Raw genomic sequence first — 20,390 nt, forward strand, 5'->3', positions numbered from 1 at the left:
CTATGCACAGGGTCTACCCGGACCGGGCCAGATTGCCCCATGACGCGACGGTCGAAAGCCTAGTAGATCTACACATGCAGTGCTGCCAAATAATTTTTGCCCAAAATCGGACACCCTTCACTGTAATTGTAAAGGCTGGCCACATGTTGCCAAGTTTTCTCCTCGGCATTTTTTTTACAGAGAATTCAAAATATCGCTAAAACACCATGAAAATTCGCTTCGTTACCATGGTAACCCCGGAGTTGTCATGAATTTGGTAATGATGAGTGTGGTCGCACACTGACTCTGTACACACTGTCAGCGTAGAGTCTACATGCCATCCAGCCTGATCCAGGCATGTTACTTTGCACTTCCACAGCCAAGTGCTAGCCTTTTTAGAAGCAAATATACAGTGATTTGTGCCTTCAGTTGCGCTGAAAAGTGAAAGTACAGGACTTCTCGCACAGCGATAAGCCACACTCGCTACACACCAAACAACAGCACATTTGTATTGCGGTTAGGAGGGCCAGAAGTGTGACACCACGTTCTTTTACATGGAAGGATGCGGAATTGTAGAATAGCGGAAGAAGGGACAGAGCACATGGATATTCTGTGAAAGCAACGCAATGGCAGCAACTGAGAGAGCAATGACCGAAAACCAGAAGCACCACTTGGGACCGTCAGATTAATTCGTCTGGGCCGAGCCAGCCGGGAAAAAACCCTCGCGCCGACGGACGCATTATTTTTTTTGAGGGAAAAAACCGGGTGTAAAACCCCAAGTGGCTAATCTGACAAGTACAAAAAGCAGGGAGGGAGGGTGGGTACCTCAAGACGACTGGCCAGTCGTGCTCATGCGCAGCGGTTTAGAGAACATGTGAAGATGTACGAGTAAAAAGAAATTGATCAGATGACTGCTCACTTGTGAGAAAAAAACACGAGAAAAAACCGCTGTGACGAGAAAATACTTCTCGCCTCTGTCGCTGCGCTCTGCCGTCGAGAAGATACCATTCTGCATAGGGAAGTAATGATCTCCGACATTTTGGCTGCTTTTCGGACGTTTCCCTTTTCGGATAGGTTTTCGGAAGAGCCTTCAAAAATCGGACACTGTCCGAAAAATCGGACGGTTTGGCAGCACTGCACATGGTACAGGCAGTGCCAGTAGATCTACAGCCTACAGGGCTTCACGAGTCAGTGAGTCCTTGTATGTACTATCAAGAGTACATAACCCCTATACTCTTGGTAGATCTACGTTTTGAGTACTATGTACGGGTCACGGTGTCCCCCGCCTTGTTACATGCTGTAAACAGTGTAAACTAACAACAGGTAGATCTACCACAACTTGGCACAAGGCACCAGGGCGTTCTTGACTCCTTTGTTACAACCAGGTCCAGGGAGTTGTAAAAATACCATTGCGCACCAGTCCAGAGAGTCGTGAAAATTATTAGCTTTCCCGACTTCCTGCCCTGTACTGTAGAGTGTTGTACTTGTAGTACTGGTCTGGTCACAAGTGAAGTGACACAACTACAGGACAAAATGCATGGCAGATTGCACATTGTGTCGAAAGTGCTCCCGACTACAACCCGCTTGGCAGAGTCCCAGACTGCCAGTCTTGGGACCATAATGAACCGTGTGGGCATGGGGTCTTGGTCTAACCTGGTTCGGACCCTCTGTTTTCCAGGGAGAGGGAAACATTTTATTTGTACTGGAGCTTTGGTAATGAGTTTGCTCACACACTGGAGCTCTGGAGCTTTGGTGTCTGTTGTTAGTATAACGCAACAAGTCTACAACTAAAATGATCAACGACTTGGAGGACACTAGACAGGATAGACGCCCGAAATCACTGTAGGTATGCACCATGTATGCCAGGCTGTGACTTCATCACTTCTGTCCAATGTCCACTCAGCCAACACTGGCAAACAGTCCCACAATGAAGATACATTGTATTTGCAGACAAGCAGACTTGAATACAGAGATCACCTAAATTGATCTCAAAACCTGTGCACTTGGCTGAAAACTATTTTAATTGTTATTAAAATTAAAATATAATTATACATACTTGGCTGACAGCCAAGATTGCTGTGGCTGTGGGCTAAAATTTAACAGAAGTTTCATATCAAAATATGATGTACTGCGTACAACACAGAGATCTAGCCAGCAAGTATCATCCTTCAATGGAAGTGCCAGATGCTCTTCGCATGCTTCTTGATGCATGGTATGGCAAGGAACACGAAGATGATCATCAGGCAGATGGCTGTTATCCCTCCGAGAATGGAAGCAGCCACAGTTGACGAGGGGAGCTTGGATTCGAGAAATTCTCTCCCCTGTGCAGTTTGGACATTAATTGGTCCTATTGCAAGAACAAGAGCAAACAGGATAATGCATCAGTCTATCTACTGCTACTGAGAGCCCTAACAGCCATTTTGACCTATATTTGCTCAAATGACAACTGTATCCCCAAAGTACTTGTACCCGCAATCACATCAATCATACAATGCATCCAAGAATGTGCAGGGAGCGACCACCAACAACACCTGCTCCATTACATATCTTCTGAAGCTTGAACACAACAAGATTGGAGCATTGGCCAGCGAATTTTGGCCAGTACATGAGAATCCCACAGTCCAAATGTGGCCTGGATGCACCATGCTGAATTAACGAGTCTCATTTCGAGGTCGAATATCGATGGCAAGAGGGTACTTCTGAAGTAGCACGGAGACTTCAAAGCAGCTTGCCCGAATCGGGTATACGATTCGTCTCGCTCGCTGTTTTAGTGAATTTTACGACCAGAAATTTGTCAAGGCTTCAGCGGATCAGCAACGGATTGTTGGAGGTGAAGTCTCTTCGCAAGAACACCCAGGGCCCCTGGAAGGAAGGGTACAGAAGACGGGATCTCCCAAGACGTTTGGAAACATTGCGAACAACCTTCTCTTCAATTGAAACTTCTGCAATGAATGTATGTGCACTGGTGCATCTTGGCTGGCATACTACGCACATCTGATGTCATCAGGCCCTCGGTTGGCAAATTTGAAGTCGTCTTCTCACAGAGACTCGTTCGCTTCTGGACATTCGTCGAGAGATCTTCTCTACCACCTACTTTTGTCTTGGCATCGAGAACTCTGTCTCAATAATGAGACTGGAGTGTTCCTTAAAACAGAGCTGCAGAGCATTGCTTGTTGCTAGGCGTGGGATAGAAAAAATGAAAATCACTACGGAGTGTCTTCCCGATGCTGGTAATGTGCAAGTGGAGTGGGCAGTCAGGAGTTCATTTCGGTGTGGTAGAGTCAGTACGTCCGCTGCTGAACTAGTCCACGAAATGCGACCACCATAGTGATGTACGCTCGCGGTCAAGATGTCTTACTGCTGCAGCACAGCTGTGTGTCATTCGTATGAGCCAATGACACAAAGATGCTTCACAGCTAGTGTCGATGTACACGTAGTCAGGTCTAGTGACATAAACACTTTGACTGACAACCTACATTCCAATGCCACAGTTCCGAGAACATACTACACAATTACCGGCCCAAGACTCGACACTGCGTGTTGCTGTATTAGATATCATTGACTAGGCAGTGGTAGACTAGTTCTCTGCCTGACCGACTACTACTACTAGTACATCCACGATCGAGAAGTCAACTACGCATTACGTTGTCACATGGCGAATGATAGTATGGGTATTGTCGCGTTTTTGTGGTTTGGAGATAAAAAATCCCTCCCCTGTAGCAGGATGGAAAGAGCGGTAGCCTGTGAGCATGGTGAGGAACCAAGGACTGGCAAGGAGCCATGCATCTGTCGTGCCCAACACTACCAGATCCAAGTGCAAAAATAATCTAACTAATATTAGCTATAAATTAACGCTATTTTCCAATTTTCTGGCAGTTCACGTCTCTGCCTGTTTGCAAGAAAGTTGAAATTCTCTCATATTTAGACTAAAAAACTGTGGCCAGTATGGCAATATTATTCGTTGTAAGTATGCTATTAGCCTGAATGAAGGTCTGCAGCTGCTGCGAGAACCAGCTTTCCTACAAACTCGCTTTGTTCAATTCCATTATACAGGTCATCATCGGGTTTTTCGCTATAGGATCCGTCCACCCGTGGATTCCTGGTGAAGTTTCGGGTGCGTTCTCGGATATTCTCGCGGCACTAGTATCTTCCTTGCCGTGTTCTGTTTAACGTGGCGCATTCAGAAAATGAAGACCAACTAGCGTTAACGTATTGTGTTTTTTGCTGTTGTGTTGTTGCCTGCAGTGAAAAGAAACGGAATTCCAATAGAGCCGGGAGAAATGATCACGGATGCAAAGGCGACGGATACCTTTACCTGTAGTGTTCCACCAGACTGCAACTCCACATGGAGCGTCATTTACCAAGTGCCATCCCGTGCCGAACGTAACATTGTCATGGAACAGACCAAAGTGGGAAACCAGACAGTGGAAGGACTACGGTTCTCCTCGTTCGTCCATGCAGGTATTTATATCTGTTGTGGAGGCGGCAACAGGACCATTTTGTTCGGAATTTACGACAGAGAATGTACCAGTGAGTACAGTACTAGCCCCGTTTAAAGCCCTCTCGTGAATAGTGCCCTGTCTCCGATAGCCAATAAAAAAATATAGCCCTCTCTTGAATAGTCCCCCACGTGGGCTCGTAGTCAAGCGCTTGTGCAAGTTTGGTGGTACATGTATTGTGCTAATGTTCTTGTCCATGTCACTGCACTGGTTAATTCAGGACAAAAAACTGCAATTCATGCAGTTTCTGTTGTGTCGTGATAGTTTAGAGTAAGCTTTAGATCCTGTTCTTCTTTGTTCTAATGCTAAATGACGTAATTATACCAAAAAGAGAAATAACTAGTACCGTCTCTCGAATAGTGGCGCGTCTGTGTGTGTGTGTGTGTGTGTGTGTGTGTGTGTGTGTGTGTGAGAGAGAGAGAGAGAGAGAGAGAGAGAGAGAGATAAAAGAAGAAGCTGTGTTGCAACTCCGAGTTTTCAGTAAAATGTTTATAGATTGAGAGAAAAATGTATCATCCTTAACTGCAAAAGCAATAGCAACCTGTGATCACAATAACCAGCGTCTGTCAGTGTGTACAACTGTACATACATGTACATTGTACATGTAGCCGCGGGTATATCGGCGGTATATTTATTGTGTATTAGTACTCCTCTGCTGCGCACTGGTGAGCTCAAAGGAGTGAAAAAGCTGTCCAGAGTCGTAAAAGCATTATCTGGTAACGGAAGTGTCCTTGCTACACTAGTACTGGTGCGTTTATGCTTCGTGTATTGCCATTGGTTCGGCTAGCTGTAGGAGCGCATGATGATGACGGGTGGAACAAGTACTATCGTCCACTTGTATACAGTATAGTCCAGTAGTACTACGGTGTATGTGTAGTACACATACTGTAATCCGATTCCCTGAGTGTAGTAGGTTTGCGGTCAAGATGTCATTCTTCTGCAGGACAGCTGATTGTCAGGCGCATAAGCCAATGACACAAAGACACTTCATAAGCTAGTGTTCATGTACATGTTCATAGTCATTGTACGGATTCAGTCACTTCTAGTGATAATACAAACGTTGAATGACAATCTACATTACAACGCAACAGTTCAAAGCACAGTCATACTACACGCCAAAGACTCCATACAGCGGATTACTGTATGTCATTGACTAAGCAGTGGTAGGCTAGTGGAAGCAGAGCTGTGGGCCCCGGGTCGGTTGGTTTTTTTTTGAGCTCTGATTTGCGCTCCGTTTTGAGTGAACAACTTGTCAGCGCCTTCTAGGTTCAGCCTGGTCCCATAGCTCAGTGGCTAGAGCATTGCTCATGACAAGCAAGGTCCCGGGTTCGAGTCCTGGTGGGTCTGGAGTTTTTTTCTCTCTTTTCAAGCAGTTCACTTCCCCGACTGATCCTTTGAATTTGAAATTCTCCCAACCTTTTCAAAATAAAGGCTTTATTACAACTTTTCTTTATCACAAATGCAAATTGATTTCATTAAAACCAGCCATAGGAGAGCCTTGCAAACCTTGCAAAAACTCCTACATACTCACGTCAAAATATCAAAATAATAATTGAACGGATAAGTTGATTGATGCACACAGCGCATCTGGACCAATCTAGAGTGCTGGCGGCGGCTACTTACTTTAGTACTACATGACCGTACATGTATGATGTAGCGATAGTAAAGTGATAAAATGTGCATGTACAATGTACGTATTGGAATGGACCAGGGAGTAGACTCATACCTGTACATGTATGGCGTTATGGGTGACTCGTAAAAAAACAAGACATTAAATTTTAATATTAGCGAGTTTAGCAACTCGTGAATGAGAACGAGTGAAAGCCGTTTCTCAGAGCTAGGTTTCCTCACCCTTATTTAGTAAGTCAGTTAAAAGTTTTTGCCTGGTGTTCGCGGTGACAGCATGGTCATCGATCATGTTCAAGCGCGTACATTCGTATCGTGGGCTCGAGCTCCCAGTACAAGACTAGGTCTGACTAGGAATACAGTCATAATTTAGTAGGGATGAGTGTAGATCTATTGTCTCTCATGCCATGGGAAATGAGCCTGATGACTGTGACGCGGACGTGAGAACCTTACCATGTTTACCGTACTCGCGCGATTAGACTTAGGGCGCGCTCGAATTGTCACTCTTACTTTTCGAGGAGTTTCGTTTTTCTGAAGAGGTGGCCTTATTGGAAAAACGAAACTCCTCGAAACTCCACAATCTCATCCGATGGGGGAGGTGGATTTTAGTTCCGAAGAGTTTGGAATAGCTACGTCACGTATTGCGTGGAGATGGTCGATCTGATCGGACGTCATCTTCGCCACGACAATTCCACTGAAAAACTCTAAAAATGATAGAAACCGTTCTAATGGGGCACTTCAACTAATCTCTTTAAAAAAATTGTTCGAGCAGTTGATGAAGACAATTCGAACGCCCGTCCCCTCAGAGCCCTCTCTTCCCTATCTCGACTAGAGGCTAGAGCCCCAGTCTCTAAGAGCCAGTGACAAAAATTAATAAAGCCCTCTCTTGAATAGTGCCTCTCTGGGGCTTGTAACCAAGCGCATGTGCAAGTTTGATGTTCTTTTGGAAATGTTCTTGTCCATGTCAATGAACTGGTGGTTTCAGGTTCAAAATCACAGTTCTTGTTGCCCTTTCTGGTGCGTCGTGATAGTTTACAGTAACCTTTAGGCACCGTTTTCAGTGCCTGAATTGTTTTATGCGGGATGACGTAAATGTACCGGCACAGAAAAATAGTGCCTTCTCTTCGACTCTTGTCTTGAATAGTGGCAGTGCCATATCTGTGATGCCTGATGATCGATGCTGAACTGGTGATGAGCATTGAAAAAATTGTGCCCCAGGGGCACTACATAAAATTTATATTAAAATTTATAATAATGGCACGAGTAGACTAGACTGCGCGGGCCGTACCTGTCTAACATGTTAATAAAATTATTAAAGGGGAAGTTAAGGCAAAAATTAAAATTTCACCAGCTGTAGTCTTCGGGGTGCTGAGTCGAATGGTCTTGGTCCGAGGAAGCTGAGACGCTTCCTTCCTACTTGAATCCCAATCGAACTCGCGCACTTCCACCGAAACTGGGTGACTGCGCCCTACTAGATGGGGATTTGTATGCAAAATGTCACTAAAAGCGCCATTGCGTTCTTATAAAAGCACGGATGACCGCGATTGGCCCATATGTTGTAGCCTTTTGGACGCTGAGTCGACTGGTTTTGGTCCGAAAAGGCTGCGATGCAGCGTTCCTCCTTTATTCCCAATCGAACATGGTTGAAGAAGCGGTCACGTGCTCCTGGGTGCCCAAATCACCTGGTCACCACGCCAGCAGGCGACAACTTTCACACCAAGGTTCAACTCGAGTTCAACTCGAGTGACAGGACTGCACCCAAAAAAGGTCAAACAGGCTAGCAAGTTGTACCCTGCAGGCACGGTGACCAGGTGACTGGCGTACGCAGCAGCACGTGACCACTTGTTCGACCATGTTCGATTGGGAATAAAGGAGGAACGCTGCTTCGCAGCCTTTTCGAACCAAAACCAGTCGACTCAGCGTCCAAAAGACTACAACATATGGGCCAATCGCGGTCATCCGTGCTTTTATAAGAACGCAATGGCGCTTTTAGTGACATTTTGCATACAAATCCCCATCTTGTAGGGCGCAGTCACCCAGTTTCGGTGGAAGTGTGCGAGTTCGATTGGGATTCAAGTAGGAAGGAAGCGTCTCAGCTTCCTCGGACCAAGACCATTCGACTCAGCACCCCGAAGACTACAACTGGTGAAATTTTAATTTTTGCCTTAATTTCACCTTTAAAGGGGAAGTTAAGGCAAAAATCAAAATTTCACCAGTTGTAGTCTTCGGGGTGCTGAGTCGAATGGTCTTGGTCCGAGAAAGCTGAGACGCTCCCTTCCTACTTGAATCCCAATCGAACTCGCGCACTTCCACCGAAACTGGGTGACTGCGCCCTACGAGATGGGGATTTGTATGCAAAATGTCACTAAAAGCGCCATTTCGTTCTTATAAAAGCACGGATGACCGCGATTGGCCCATATGTTGTAGTCTTTTGGACGCTGAGTCGACTGGTTTTGGTCCGAAAAGGTTGCGATGCAGCGTTCGCCCCTAATTCCCAATCGAACATGGTAGAACAAGCGGTCACGTGCTCCTGCGTACACCAGTCACCTGGTCACCGTGCCTGCAGGGTACAACTTACAGCCTGTTTTGACCTTTTTTGGGTGCAGTGCTGTCACTCGAGTTGAACCTTGGTGTGAAAGTTGTCGCCTGCTGGCGTGGTGACCAGGTGATTTGGGCACCCAGGAGCACGTGACCGCTTGTTCAACCATGTTCGATTGGGAATAAAGGAGGAACGCTGCATCGCAGCCTTTTCGGACCAAAACCAGTCGACTCAGCGTCCAAAAGACTACAACATATGGGCCAATCGCGGTCATCCGTGCTTCTATAAGAACGAAATGGCGCTTTTAGTGACATTTTGCATACAAATCCCCGTCTCGTAGGGCGCAGTCACCCAGTTTCGGTGGAAGTGCGCGAGTTCGATTGGGATTCAAGTAGGAAGGGAGCGTCTCAGCTTTCTCGGACCAAGACCATTCGACTCAGCACCCCGAAGACTACAACTGGTGAAATTTTGATTTTTGCCTTAACTTCCCCTTCAAGTTTTGATCATCATCAGACAGCAGCATTTTAAAAATTTTGATCATCATCAGACAGCAGCATTTGATCATCATCAGACACCAGCATTTGATCATCATCAGACAGCAGCATTTGATCATCGTCAGACAGCAGCATTTGATCATCGTCAGACAGCAGCATTTGATCATCGTCAGACAGCAGCATTTGATCATCGTCAGACAGCAGCATTTGATCAGCAGCAGACAGCAGCATTTGATCATCGTCAGACAGCAGCATTTGATCATCATCAGACAGCAGCATTTGATCATCGTCAGACAGCAGCATTTGATCATCGTCAGACAGCAGCATTTGATCATCGTCAGACAGCAGCATTTGATCATCGTCAGACAGCAGCATTTGATCAGCAGCAGACAGCAGCATTTGATCTTCATCAGACAGCAGCATTTGATCATCATCAGACAGCAGCATTTGATCAGCAGCAGACAGCAGCATTAATTTTCCTTACGTATGTCCGCCCCACAGCAGAATACGCCGCCCCAGTATGGGAGTCCTCCCTCTCTGCTGCACAGCGGCTCACCCTTGAACGGCTGCAAGCCAGAGTAGCTCGCACAGTCATGCGGCTTGAGAGATGCCCTTGCCCATCAGACGAGCCCAAGTCATCATTGTTTAAACAGCTGGGGTGGCCAAGTCTATCCTGGCGCAGGAAGATCGCCTGCCTTATGGAATTCTTCCATTTGGTCACCACCCAACCAGAACTTTTTGAAGCAGCGGGATACTGCCCCACGCGTAGTCGCCGCCGCCAACTCGCATTCACTCTGCCACGGGTTGGGAAACACGCCGGGAGGTCATTTCTCTTCCGCACCGCTACTGTCTGGAATGCCTTGCCCGCAGACCTGAGAGCCACAGCCTCGCAGTCCCTGTTTCACAGTCACATTTGCACGCACTTCTCTGACACCAAACACAATGCCACTCCTCACTGACATGCCTCTGTCCTCCTTCTTTGTGCGTTGCGCTTATTCTTATTAATTTTTGTGTTTCTGTTTCGGTACATTTCGTATTTCAAGGCATATCCCGAGGCTATAGGTATCATTGATTAAAGGACCATTCTGGAACATTCAGCATAATTGTATTTCTCTTGCTAGGCTCTTCATTACGAATTATTAGCCCTCCACTGTCTGCTATCTCAACCCTACAGTCTCCCATTATAATGGAACTCCCTTCGATTTAGACTACGTCTTTGGGAAATCCTCAAATATATAATAATAATAATAAAAAAATTTTGGTATTCACGAAACTTGAAGTAAGTAGTTACAGCTACACAGCCTTTCGCCTCCGTTGTACGTGTGTGTGATTGTGTATAAATGTATGCGACATTGTTTTACCTGTATTGCATTGCCATATTTTTCCGAGTACAAACTGCACTGGAGTATGGTGCAACCAGATGTTTTGTCACAAAGTACAGACATCTACCCTGTTTACTACCGTTAATATGACCATTGTTGTATGAGCCGCACCGACGTTTTGTGGGTGAATTACTGGTGTTTTTTTAAAGTGCGCCTTACACTCTGAAAAATACGGTACTTTGCACCCGTCGACATATCAAATCTTTTCCAAGTCCTCGTTAAGCTGACTTTTTGCCACCCCATTTCCTCGACCCACTGAAATGTTGGGCCTTCACCATCTCTGCCCCCTTTCTCAGTTCTCTCCGGTATACATGTACCTTGGTCCGCGCCAGCTTTCTCCCCATACCTCACACCAGATTTAGCGCTAAATTTGTTTATGCTTGTGGCCCTATGTGTTTATAAGCATACTGTTGGGTAGACCCGAGTATCAGTTGTCTGATGATTGCCTAGCGGCATGAAACTCAGAGTTACAACCAACCTGAACGTCCTCCGCTGAGTCTGCTATGTACATAATATGTATATAATTATTATGCGTAGTGAATGATACTCCTGGTTATGTTCCGTGATGAGTGTTCTAAACACGACAAAGAATGGCTCGGTTGTGTCATTCCTGTGTGAGAACTGTAGATACATGTAGACAGATAATTGTGTGTTACCCAAGTGTGTTTCCCAAGTATTGCCGCAGTCGCACCAACCTCTTCCTCACAATGTGGACAGAGAGATACTGTAAAGCCTGCCATCAGCGAACACCCCTTGGTGCAGCGGAAACGTTCCTGTTTAGGACAGGATTCCTCTCGATCCAGAGAGGCACGTTCATGCACACACTCATTAACTCACACTCATGCCTAGCCACGTGCACTTGCAATATCCACACCTATATCGCAGCACACATACATGCACACGGCATTGGATTTCACGTGGAGCATGGTAATTTCTGCAATTTGCTATGTGTGAGCTACACCCGAACGTTGCTGTCACTGACTGTCAGAGACGGTTCCCGCTGGCATCTGCGAATATCCCTGTGCCATCTATGTCTACTTTGTTGATTGTACTACCATGCCTCAGTCGTGATCTATCTGTATCTGCACTATCATTACTAGGAATCATTACTCCATTTAACAAGCGAATAGGAGGATCTGATTACCATCCGATGAGTGTATTTTAACATGAGTTAAGGAAGGGACATTTGGTCTCTGCTCTTGCTTTTCGGCCTAGTTGACTTGACACTTGACCAACTCACAGTACACAGTGTTTCAGGGAATTCACCCCTCATCAATTGTGCTTCGGACACAATATTCCCCAGCCTACTCAAGCTCAACTGACGAGGGGTGAATTCCCCGAAACATTGTGCATCGAGCAGGCAGTGGTGCTTTCTTGCAGGTTTGCCGAGTAGAATGTTCGATAGCATTCTCGTGTACTCTGGATGGCAGTCACGAGTCAGTCAAGTGTCAAGTCAACTCGGCGGAAAAGCGCGAGCTCCGGTGTGGGGAGCAAACACCTTTTCTTCTGTTCCTCTGGATGTTTCTGCTATTATTGCAGGGTCTGGGTGGCAGAAAGCTGTTTTGGCAGCAGCAATTGTAGGTGGCATCTTGCTGCTTGCATTAGCCCTGGTTGACATCCGCTACCGGTAAGGAATAAAAACCAGCATTACAACGTCAACCATAATTATCGAGAAAAAATGCATGATGACGGATTTTTTAATTCTTCCATGATTACGGACGCCCCTTTATTTACCATTTCCTTCACAATCCCTAAACAATGCAGGCAGGCATAGTGGGATGGTCTAAGACCATGATTGAGAAACAGAGGGTACCAGGTTCAAGTCGTGCTTGGAAGCGGAAGGATTTTTCCAGCGGTGCTATGTCCCCCAGTTACCGTATTACCCACAATATATGTATTGTAGTTTTATGTTTTCAAATGTGGCTAGCCCTGTACAGACTGTAGTACAGTAGAGTAGCGCGCTGAAGAACGTGGAGCCCAAGAACGTCCAGCCTGAAATTCTAAGAACGCCACAGCCTGAAGCTAAGAACGACGTGGTTGGTTTTCTGGCATCTTGTGGGATATATATATGATCCAGCAACAATTGTTTCTAACAACTTGCTATAAGAACGCAGCTAGATTGCTGAAAAATAAGAACGTCCCAGGCTTACCCTTTGGAAACAACGTTTTTGGGCGCGTGACTCTACTGTAGTATTGGGGGCTGTTCTTTTATTGTTTCTCGCAAGATTGATCGCTTGCCATGTGTGTCATACCACTCATAATAGATGATACTTTTTGACCGTAGATGCCTGTAATAACACTCCAGCTAGGGTATCAGCCGAGTCTCACGCAAACCGTGACATTTATTTATTAGGGTATCAAGCTGTGTAGAAAAGCACAAAGGTGATCAATGAGCAAGAAAAAACGAAATTAGATGGGTCCAGGTATGTGTACCCCGATAATGCCCATCACATCATTCTGCCATGTACTACTATTAGAGACGAGTCCTTTTTATTATTTCGATCCACGCTCAACCTTTATCTATCCACTACTGGAGACGTGTACATTTATTGGAGAAAATACAGTAATTGGCAACTCGTTGCCTGGCACGAGCCGGGGATGCATGGATGCAGTGAATTGGAATTTCATTCTTTGATCCCTTTGGCGTGTCTAACCTACTCGCCTTCCACCGCTTTAGGAGCTGCATCTGCGCCTTGGTCTTTGCGGGTAGTGGCTCCTACGGATGCGGAAAACTCCGCCTCCAGCTGGGGTCTCGCGCAAACCGAGATATTTTTCACAAACCCTTCTTATCGGCCTTGGTTGGATAGCACCCACTCTCTTCACATTGCCAGGCTGGTGTTCCCACTGCGCATTGAGGTGTCGCAATAATCAAATGAAAATTGCGGATAGGCCTGAAACGATCGCGAAAATTCACCTATCCTTCACTCTTTAGTGCAACAATCGATTACTTCGTTTATAATTGTCATCAAACAAGGGCAGATATGTGTGCAAATATTACTCCGTTTCCAAAGCTATAATTATCTTCTTTTCTGTTGCATTATTGAAAGGCTAACTCAGAAACATGGTCTGAAAACAAAAGCCTCACCGTTGGACACACACGCACACGTGCTCTAAATTATGCAGATGGATAGACAAAAAACGTCGTGTCAGGCTTTTGCGTACACGCGGTTATGTAACTGCATGAGCGAGTAGGAACATGCACTGGCGCTGACACTGTTGCAAGCCAATAAGCAGGTCTATTGTGAGCAGCCATGGCCAGCAATCGAGGACATCTGAGAGTTGTAATTTTTGTACTCCTCCGAGGTGTGATTTTTGGCGTGCTGGGCCAAGCACAAGGAAGCCATCTGCAAAAAAACTGCAGAAAATGGTTGTTGTTTGATCCTTTGGTGTAATCTTTGTTTCTAGTCGAAGCTAGTTGCTGTTTGGAGCAGAAGCGCCTAAATTGACTATTTTCTGCATGTACTCATACATGTACTCATGTACTCAGTCATGCAGTCTCACTCGTATTTTAGCTCTTTTTCTGGAATGGATGCTGCTCTGCGCCCCTTGGTGAACATTTCCTGCGCTCGTGGAGCAGCTGAAAAGGACCACTGGTATGTCTGGTTCCTGGTTTGAAAGTGGAGAGTCGACTTTTGTGCCTTGAAAAAGGAGTAGAGAGCGATAAGGGGCCGTCCGAAATTATCGAACGTTTTTCACGAAACGAATTATTTTAGTTTAGACCCAACCCCTCCCTCCCTCCCCCTCAGAACGTAAAAAAAGTTTGACATATGCATGCATAATACAACAAAGGTTGCAAGTGTGTAACTGCTCCTATGGGCATGCACATGTATCAATGTTTTCTGGAACGAAATTGGTTAACCCCCTCCCACCCCATAACGAAATTATTTCGTTTTGTGAAAAAAGTTCGATATTTATGGACGACCCCTAAAGGTACGTCTGTGGCTTATTTTTGAGTGCTCCTCGTACATTTTTGATCATGATAGAAATTCTCAGACCAAAGTCAGACCAAAGTCAGCGCGATGATGGCCGTAGAGTTTTCTTGTGGATTTTTTAGTTGTTTCATCTCGTATCTATGTCAGTATCGTGATGGTGAAGTGGAGAGGGTGATTTTCTTCCTCTAGGCTTCGTTCGGCCGACTTTGCTTCGTCCTCGTTGAAAAGTGATCCTGAAAAAAAGGTCGATTCGCAAAATTATGTTGATTTTCAATGTACGTGATGACATGCGATTGCTGGCTATGAACAAACCTATGATTAGTCGCACCTGTTCTGCTGTGCGCATCACATTATGTAGTTTCTTACACACCTTCCCAATATACTCTTAGCTACTCTGCAGACCCTTTAAACTTAGGAAGGTGTTTACCCTCATCAGCATCCACTACGTAGTCCGATGATTGCGCGTATTGCCATGAAGACTCAGAGTTACGAAATAGAAAAGAAACGTTTCCCGCCATTGTGATCTTGTTAGAAATTCGTATGTACATTATCGCGTTACCATTATACTGTATCCTATGATCTATCTGTACCGTAGGAACACATTGAGTGGCCTGAAGGCAGCGACGCAGCAGCAGCCGCAGCAGCAATACCAATACCAGCAACCACGACCACAGCATCAGCATCAGGCGTAAGACGAGCATTACCAGGAACCACGGCCGCAGCAGCAGCAGCAGCAGCAACACCAGCAGCAGTAAAAATAGCTTTTTTTTACTCTGCCAAATTTCTAGCTCCATTCACCCATGCATATTTTCTCCACAGGGCACACTGGATTGAATTTTCTTGTAGTTTGCCCACATGCGTAGTCGATCGTATTGACAAGGGATTTGCACAATATGCATTACAAAATGATTTGTGCGGAACATTCAAGATGTGGTGGTGGTGGTGTGTGTGTGTGTGTGTGGGGGGGGGGGGGGGGGTATTATTTCCAGATAGCTCTCCTGCACTTCACGTAAGTTCATCTTTCCGCTTTCTTATCCGTTTTTTTATATTGTCGACATGGCTGGCAATCGCTCACATTACTTCTTTAAAAGGTAATTCATAATCCCAATATTGGTATCGTCTCGTTGTTATTCCAGCTAGCCATGGTTGGCTACCACCTGGCTTGTCATAGTTGTTGGTATTCTCACATGAGTGAGGAGATTCATGAAAAGAAAAGATACCGGTACTCAATGTGCAGACGGAACTGTTCCGTACTTTGTGGACTCATCAACGCAGCACAGAGAAGATCAAGCCAACCTGATAGCAGTCAAAAAGAAATTTTCCAAAATTTTCCAAACATAGTTACCAACTACAGAACAGGCCAACCTGTTGTTGTGCAAGCTATTACGCATTGTAGTGTCAGGACATACTGAAGTAGGCAATTGTTACTCACCAGAGAAGAGGAGCAGACCACAGTTTATTATACACTTGAAGGAACACCGGCCCACTAGATCTAACTGTTATCTTGTCCATCAAAATATCACATGTTCTTGGAACGCTTTTTCAGCCATGGAATCACAAGAAACACGATGATGAACACGATGATGATCACGAGAAAGATGGCTGAAGATCCGCCAAGAATGGAAGCAACTCCAACCAGGGAGGATGGCTTGGCTTCATAATATCCTTGTTTCTCAGCATGTTGCTCAGTCAATGGTTGTCCTGATGGAAGCACAAGAACGCATAGAACAAATGACCGCACCTCTCATTGTAATTGATCATAGTACATAGGGCGATCTCAAACGGTTATATCGGGAACAAGTTACAAAAATATCGCGTTTCCTGCATTCATGTGGATTAGTATCAAAAAGTATTCTTTCTAGACCAAAGAGTGGTATATTTGATAACATTTAATAACGATAGAAATTTTTACGATACTTCTCCAGACGTTTCGTTGTTCTGAACAACATCGTCAGTGGATAAAGAAAGATCTTTATCCACTGACGATGTTGTTCAGAACAACGAAACGTCTGGAGAAGTATCGTAAAAATTTCTATCGTTATTAAATGTTATCAAATATACCACTCTTTGGTCTAGAAAGAATACTTTTTGATATTACAATGAGAGTGAATAATCAACGGCTTGTCCACCAACTCTTTGACATGTGGATTAGGTCAGATCTTTTCAGTTTGTTCTCTGGAAAGTACGGGAACTGAATGGAGGAAAATAAGCTGCACTTTAAACACAAGTATTTCACTCAAAAACCAAGCATGAGCATCACAGTTTCTGGGACTAGCGGTGCGTGGAGACGGCAACGGGTACGAGCCGTGCACGTGTATAGCCATGAACGAGCAACACAGAGGGATAGTACATAACGATGCAGTCATGTAAGGTATGCAAGGAACTTCAGAGGAAGCCTGCCATCTACACTTTTCCAAAAACAGAATATTTACTTGGGTGACTGGCTGCACAGAACTTGTGACCCAGATTACAGCAGCCCCTCCCCCCCCCCCCCCCCCGCCCCCGCCCCCCAGCCCCCCCCCCCGCCATAAACGTTGTGTGTCCAATACTTCAAAGCACTATCATTACGTGTCCAGTAGAATCTCATTTTGAAAGTGGATCAAATTATAAAAGGGCCTGTCAGGATGAGTAGTACAAGCCAAAATGATGCTATGGGTGGTGCACACTGCTTGATTTGGTATTCACAACGTGTGCAAATGGTCCATTTTTACCGCAAAGCACAGTGCATGGCACTTCTACAGAAATCCTACAAACACAAAGCTCACATAATTATTTACCTGAGCATGCTAAAATCTCGTCACTCCACGTTCCATTCTCTTGGCATGTGACAATTTGATGCTGTTGTGATAGATTTCCTGATATATAAAATCCCTCCTTGCATGTCAAGTTGACAGTTTCCCCAGCAGAGACGTTTTTGCTCAACTTAAAGATGGTTTCCGGATTGAAAGAACTTGCAAGAAATGCAATCCAATAATAATCAGTTGGAGCAGTGCAGTAGACTTTAGTTTGAGATGGCTGGCTGGAGGATGGATTCTTCTCTACGTAATCTATAGCATGGTCTGGGGTGCTAACACGTGTAGTGACACCAGGTCCAGGACCAGCAGAGTTGACAGCAAACACTGTAATCAGAACATCACTGTTGTTCAGTAGTCCAGTGATGTTGTATTGTAACATTGCTGTACTGATATTGACCTTGACTCTCTGAAGAGATGACTGAGAATTCACCATACTATACTCCAGTGTATAGTACAGGATATTGCCTGGGCAAAAGAGAGAAAACAAAACAATGGTAAGCACATTAAAATTCCAGTCGGAAACAAGATACAAACACCGGTAGAAACAAATCTACAGCCAGTGGACACCGAGTCGTTTTGACAGAAGCCTTCATCTCCAGAACTCATCAGTGGTATGTTATTATTTTCTCGGATTCCGGTTTTCCACTCCATATATTTATTTAAGCGCAGTTGAGCTCCTTGAGGCTTATGATCTCATTTTCTTATGTTCGTTTTTAGCGCTCGACTGGCTATTATTTTCCTTCTTTTATTTCGCGCTACATATTCTTAGTTTGTTGAGTACACGTTGTGTCTTCAGGTATTCTCGATTTCAATAAAAATTGTAAGTACTGTACTCTAAAAATAGAAAAATAAAAAATCAGTGGCAGCTTCTGTTTGAGGAAAAGGGAGAATGAGAATGAGTAAAGTAGACGATGTTGCTATAAAAGATATAGTTACTACAGGAGCCAAAGCAGCAGCAAGGCAGGAGTCGGCGAAATGGTTCGAAGGACAGCACAAAACCATGCGTAACCAAACATCACGCAGAGGAGCGATGGGTGAATTGAGCAAATACGAGACAGTGCTATGTTCTGCTTATGCCTGCAGAGGTTAAGCTGCTGGGTATGCATACAAGGATTCTCATACTTTCAAATGACGCTCAGAACAACAAGGTGACAATACAGCAAAACAAGCATCAGAATAGCTTTTCGCAACTGTCGCGAGTCCCTTGTCGTGTCTCAAAAAGTGGTACTGTGTGTGTGTGTGTGTGTGTGTGTGTGTGTGTGTACATGTACGTGTGTGTGTGTGTGTGTGTGTGTGTGTGTGTGTGTGTGTGTGTGTGTGTGTGTGGTTGCAAAACGGAGGAGCACCAGCAATTTCAACAACTAAAACACGGACTGTCTTCAGCACCGATAGAGTGGTCATCCCCATTACTAGGGGTCTCGTAGTCATCAGTTATTGATGCATCGATGGGACCTCTATTTACATAGAATGTACGTGAACATGATTTAACGTAAACATAAGATAGGATACGTACCATGAGATGTGTCGGGAGCTTCCCATTTTGTCTTCACTGCAGAGCTGGATATCACCATGGCAACCACACGATTTACAGGACCTGATGCTGTGTACAATAAAAGAAACAATGGAACAAATGTGTTGAACTGGAGGGCAAATAGTAACATGTTGCATATTAACAGAGCAAGATAAAATACAAACATTCTAGTCTGTGTTGTTGATATGCTATGCACAATATGAGGATGGCTACACTGTATTGTATTGTATTGTATTGATCTATTTGAATTCGGTATCTCAACAGTACAATGTACAACTTGGGAAGATCCGAATGACATAGATATGTTGAATACGAGAAAGGACGACTGACGACACATTGTCCAGACATTACAACGGGAACATGGAGCGCGAGTCGTGGCCTGTCCGCTGCCGCTGCCGGCACACCTGTAACCACGCCACACAGCCACAAACGTTCTTCTGCCGAGCGGTCACCTGATTCGCTGTCGCACGATGCGAAGCGTTCTGCCCAGCCTGGTGCGCAGCCACCCCGGCAGGATAACCAATCCTCACAATGATGGCTCCAACACGTGCACGGCAACCACCTAGAATGCTCCGCCTCATGCTGACAAATGCTTTCGGTATCTTGTCAAAACTTGGGGAGTTCCAAGCTTCTCTCAATGCCCACCACCCCGACATTGTCATCGTCACGGAGACAAAAGTCACGGAGGACAAGGCCACGCCTGCTGACCTCACATTCCCTGGATACTTCCCACCAGTTCGAAGGGACCGTACGGCCCAGGGGGGCGGTGTTGCTATCTGGATTCGGGCCGACCTGGCTTTCACAGAACTAGAATGTATTGATACTGGTGGAAATGAAATCCTGTGGGTTCGCCTCAAGACAGCAGCTGGCCCATCCATTGGAGTATGTGCTGTGTATCGCTCAGGTTCATCCGCTGATGGGGACATCTCTGCCCTAAACAGCATCAGCTCTGGCATAGATGATGCTAGGCAATGCTGCCAGAATATCATCGTTGCAGGTGACCTAAATGTTCACAACCGGGAATGGCTAGGCAGCAGTAGAACTTCCCCTGCTGGTGAAGCTGCTGAAGATCTGTGTTACCACCATTGCCTCGATCAGCATGTCCATGAGCCAACACGTGGCAATAATATCCTCGACCTCATAATGTCAGATATCCCTGGAAGCGTCATCTCAACTCTCCATCCACCTCTAGGGAAATCTGACCACGCAATTGTGATAACTGACTTTGAAGTTGCCCCCTCCTGTGACCGTCCCAGTAAGCGAACCGTGTGGCGCTACCAGCATGCTGACTGGCCTCGGCTACGGGCTTTCTTTCGGTCCACAAACTGGGTGTTGACTGATGACAACAGCATTGACGTATCTTGTGTGAAACTCACACAGAAGATCAAAGAGGGCATGCAGATGTTCATTCCATCCAAAACCCTGAAGCTACGCCAGGGAGACCCAGCCTGGTGGTCACCTGAGTGCCAGGAAGCTGTTGACAGGAAGCAACGGGCCTGGCGACGTCACCGATCTTCGCCCAACAATGCACACCTGCGGCTGGCCTATTCTATGGCAACAGGTGAAGCAACAAACTGTCTGCACAGAGCCAAGCAAGCGCACACTACCAGTAT

General features: G+C 45.5%; 2 protein-coding genes across 3 annotated transcripts in view; one reads left to right on the forward strand and one right to left on the reverse strand.

Annotated features, from left to right (window-relative positions):
• Positions 1–3,832: 3,832 nt before the first annotated feature.
• On the forward strand, positions 3,833–15,390 carry LOC135817402 (uncharacterized). 2 transcript variants are annotated; one of them, XM_065330578.1, is made up of 5 exons: positions 3,833–3,942; positions 4,033–4,093; positions 4,225–4,509; positions 12,059–12,146; positions 15,047–15,390. In XM_065330578.1, exons 1-5 carry the CDS (start codon positions 3,925–3,927, stop codon positions 15,141–15,143), a joined length of 549 nt encoding a protein of 182 aa, XP_065186650.1. In that variant the 5' UTR covers positions 3,833–3,924; the 3' UTR covers positions 15,144–15,390. The 2 variants fall into 2 exon arrangements, with proteins under 2 accessions (XP_065186650.1, XP_065186651.1); XM_065330579.1 differs by having other exon boundaries at positions 4,225–4,440.
• Positions 15,391–18,730: 3,340 nt separating this feature from the next.
• LOC135816560 (cell adhesion molecule DSCAM-like) overlaps positions 18,731–20,390 on the reverse strand; it is a 10,600-nt gene continuing 8,940 nt past the window's right edge. Inside the window, exon 5 of the mRNA XM_065329754.1 lies at positions 18,731–18,846. Coding sequence (XP_065185826.1) covers positions 18,731–18,846 — 116 coding nt within the window. The remainder of the gene's footprint in view (positions 18,847–20,390) is intronic.

This window comes from Sycon ciliatum, chromosome 5 (assembly GCF_964019385.1).
Source record: "Sycon ciliatum chromosome 5, ocSycCili1.1, whole genome shotgun sequence".
NCBI classification, from domain to species: domain Eukaryota; kingdom Metazoa; phylum Porifera; class Calcarea; order Leucosolenida; family Sycettidae; genus Sycon; species Sycon ciliatum.

Excerpts from the sequence above, each read along its gene's own strand:
- LOC135817402 (XM_065330578.1), top strand. Across the intron at positions 4,094-4,224 it reads GATTCCTGGTGAAGTTTCGG|TGAAAAGAAACGGAATTCCA; the intron begins GTGCGTTCTCGG and ends TGTTGCCTGCAG. Across the intron at positions 12,147-15,046 it reads CTGGTTGACATCCGCTACCG|GAACACATTGAGTGGCCTGA; the intron begins GTAAGGAATAAA and ends TCTGTACCGTAG.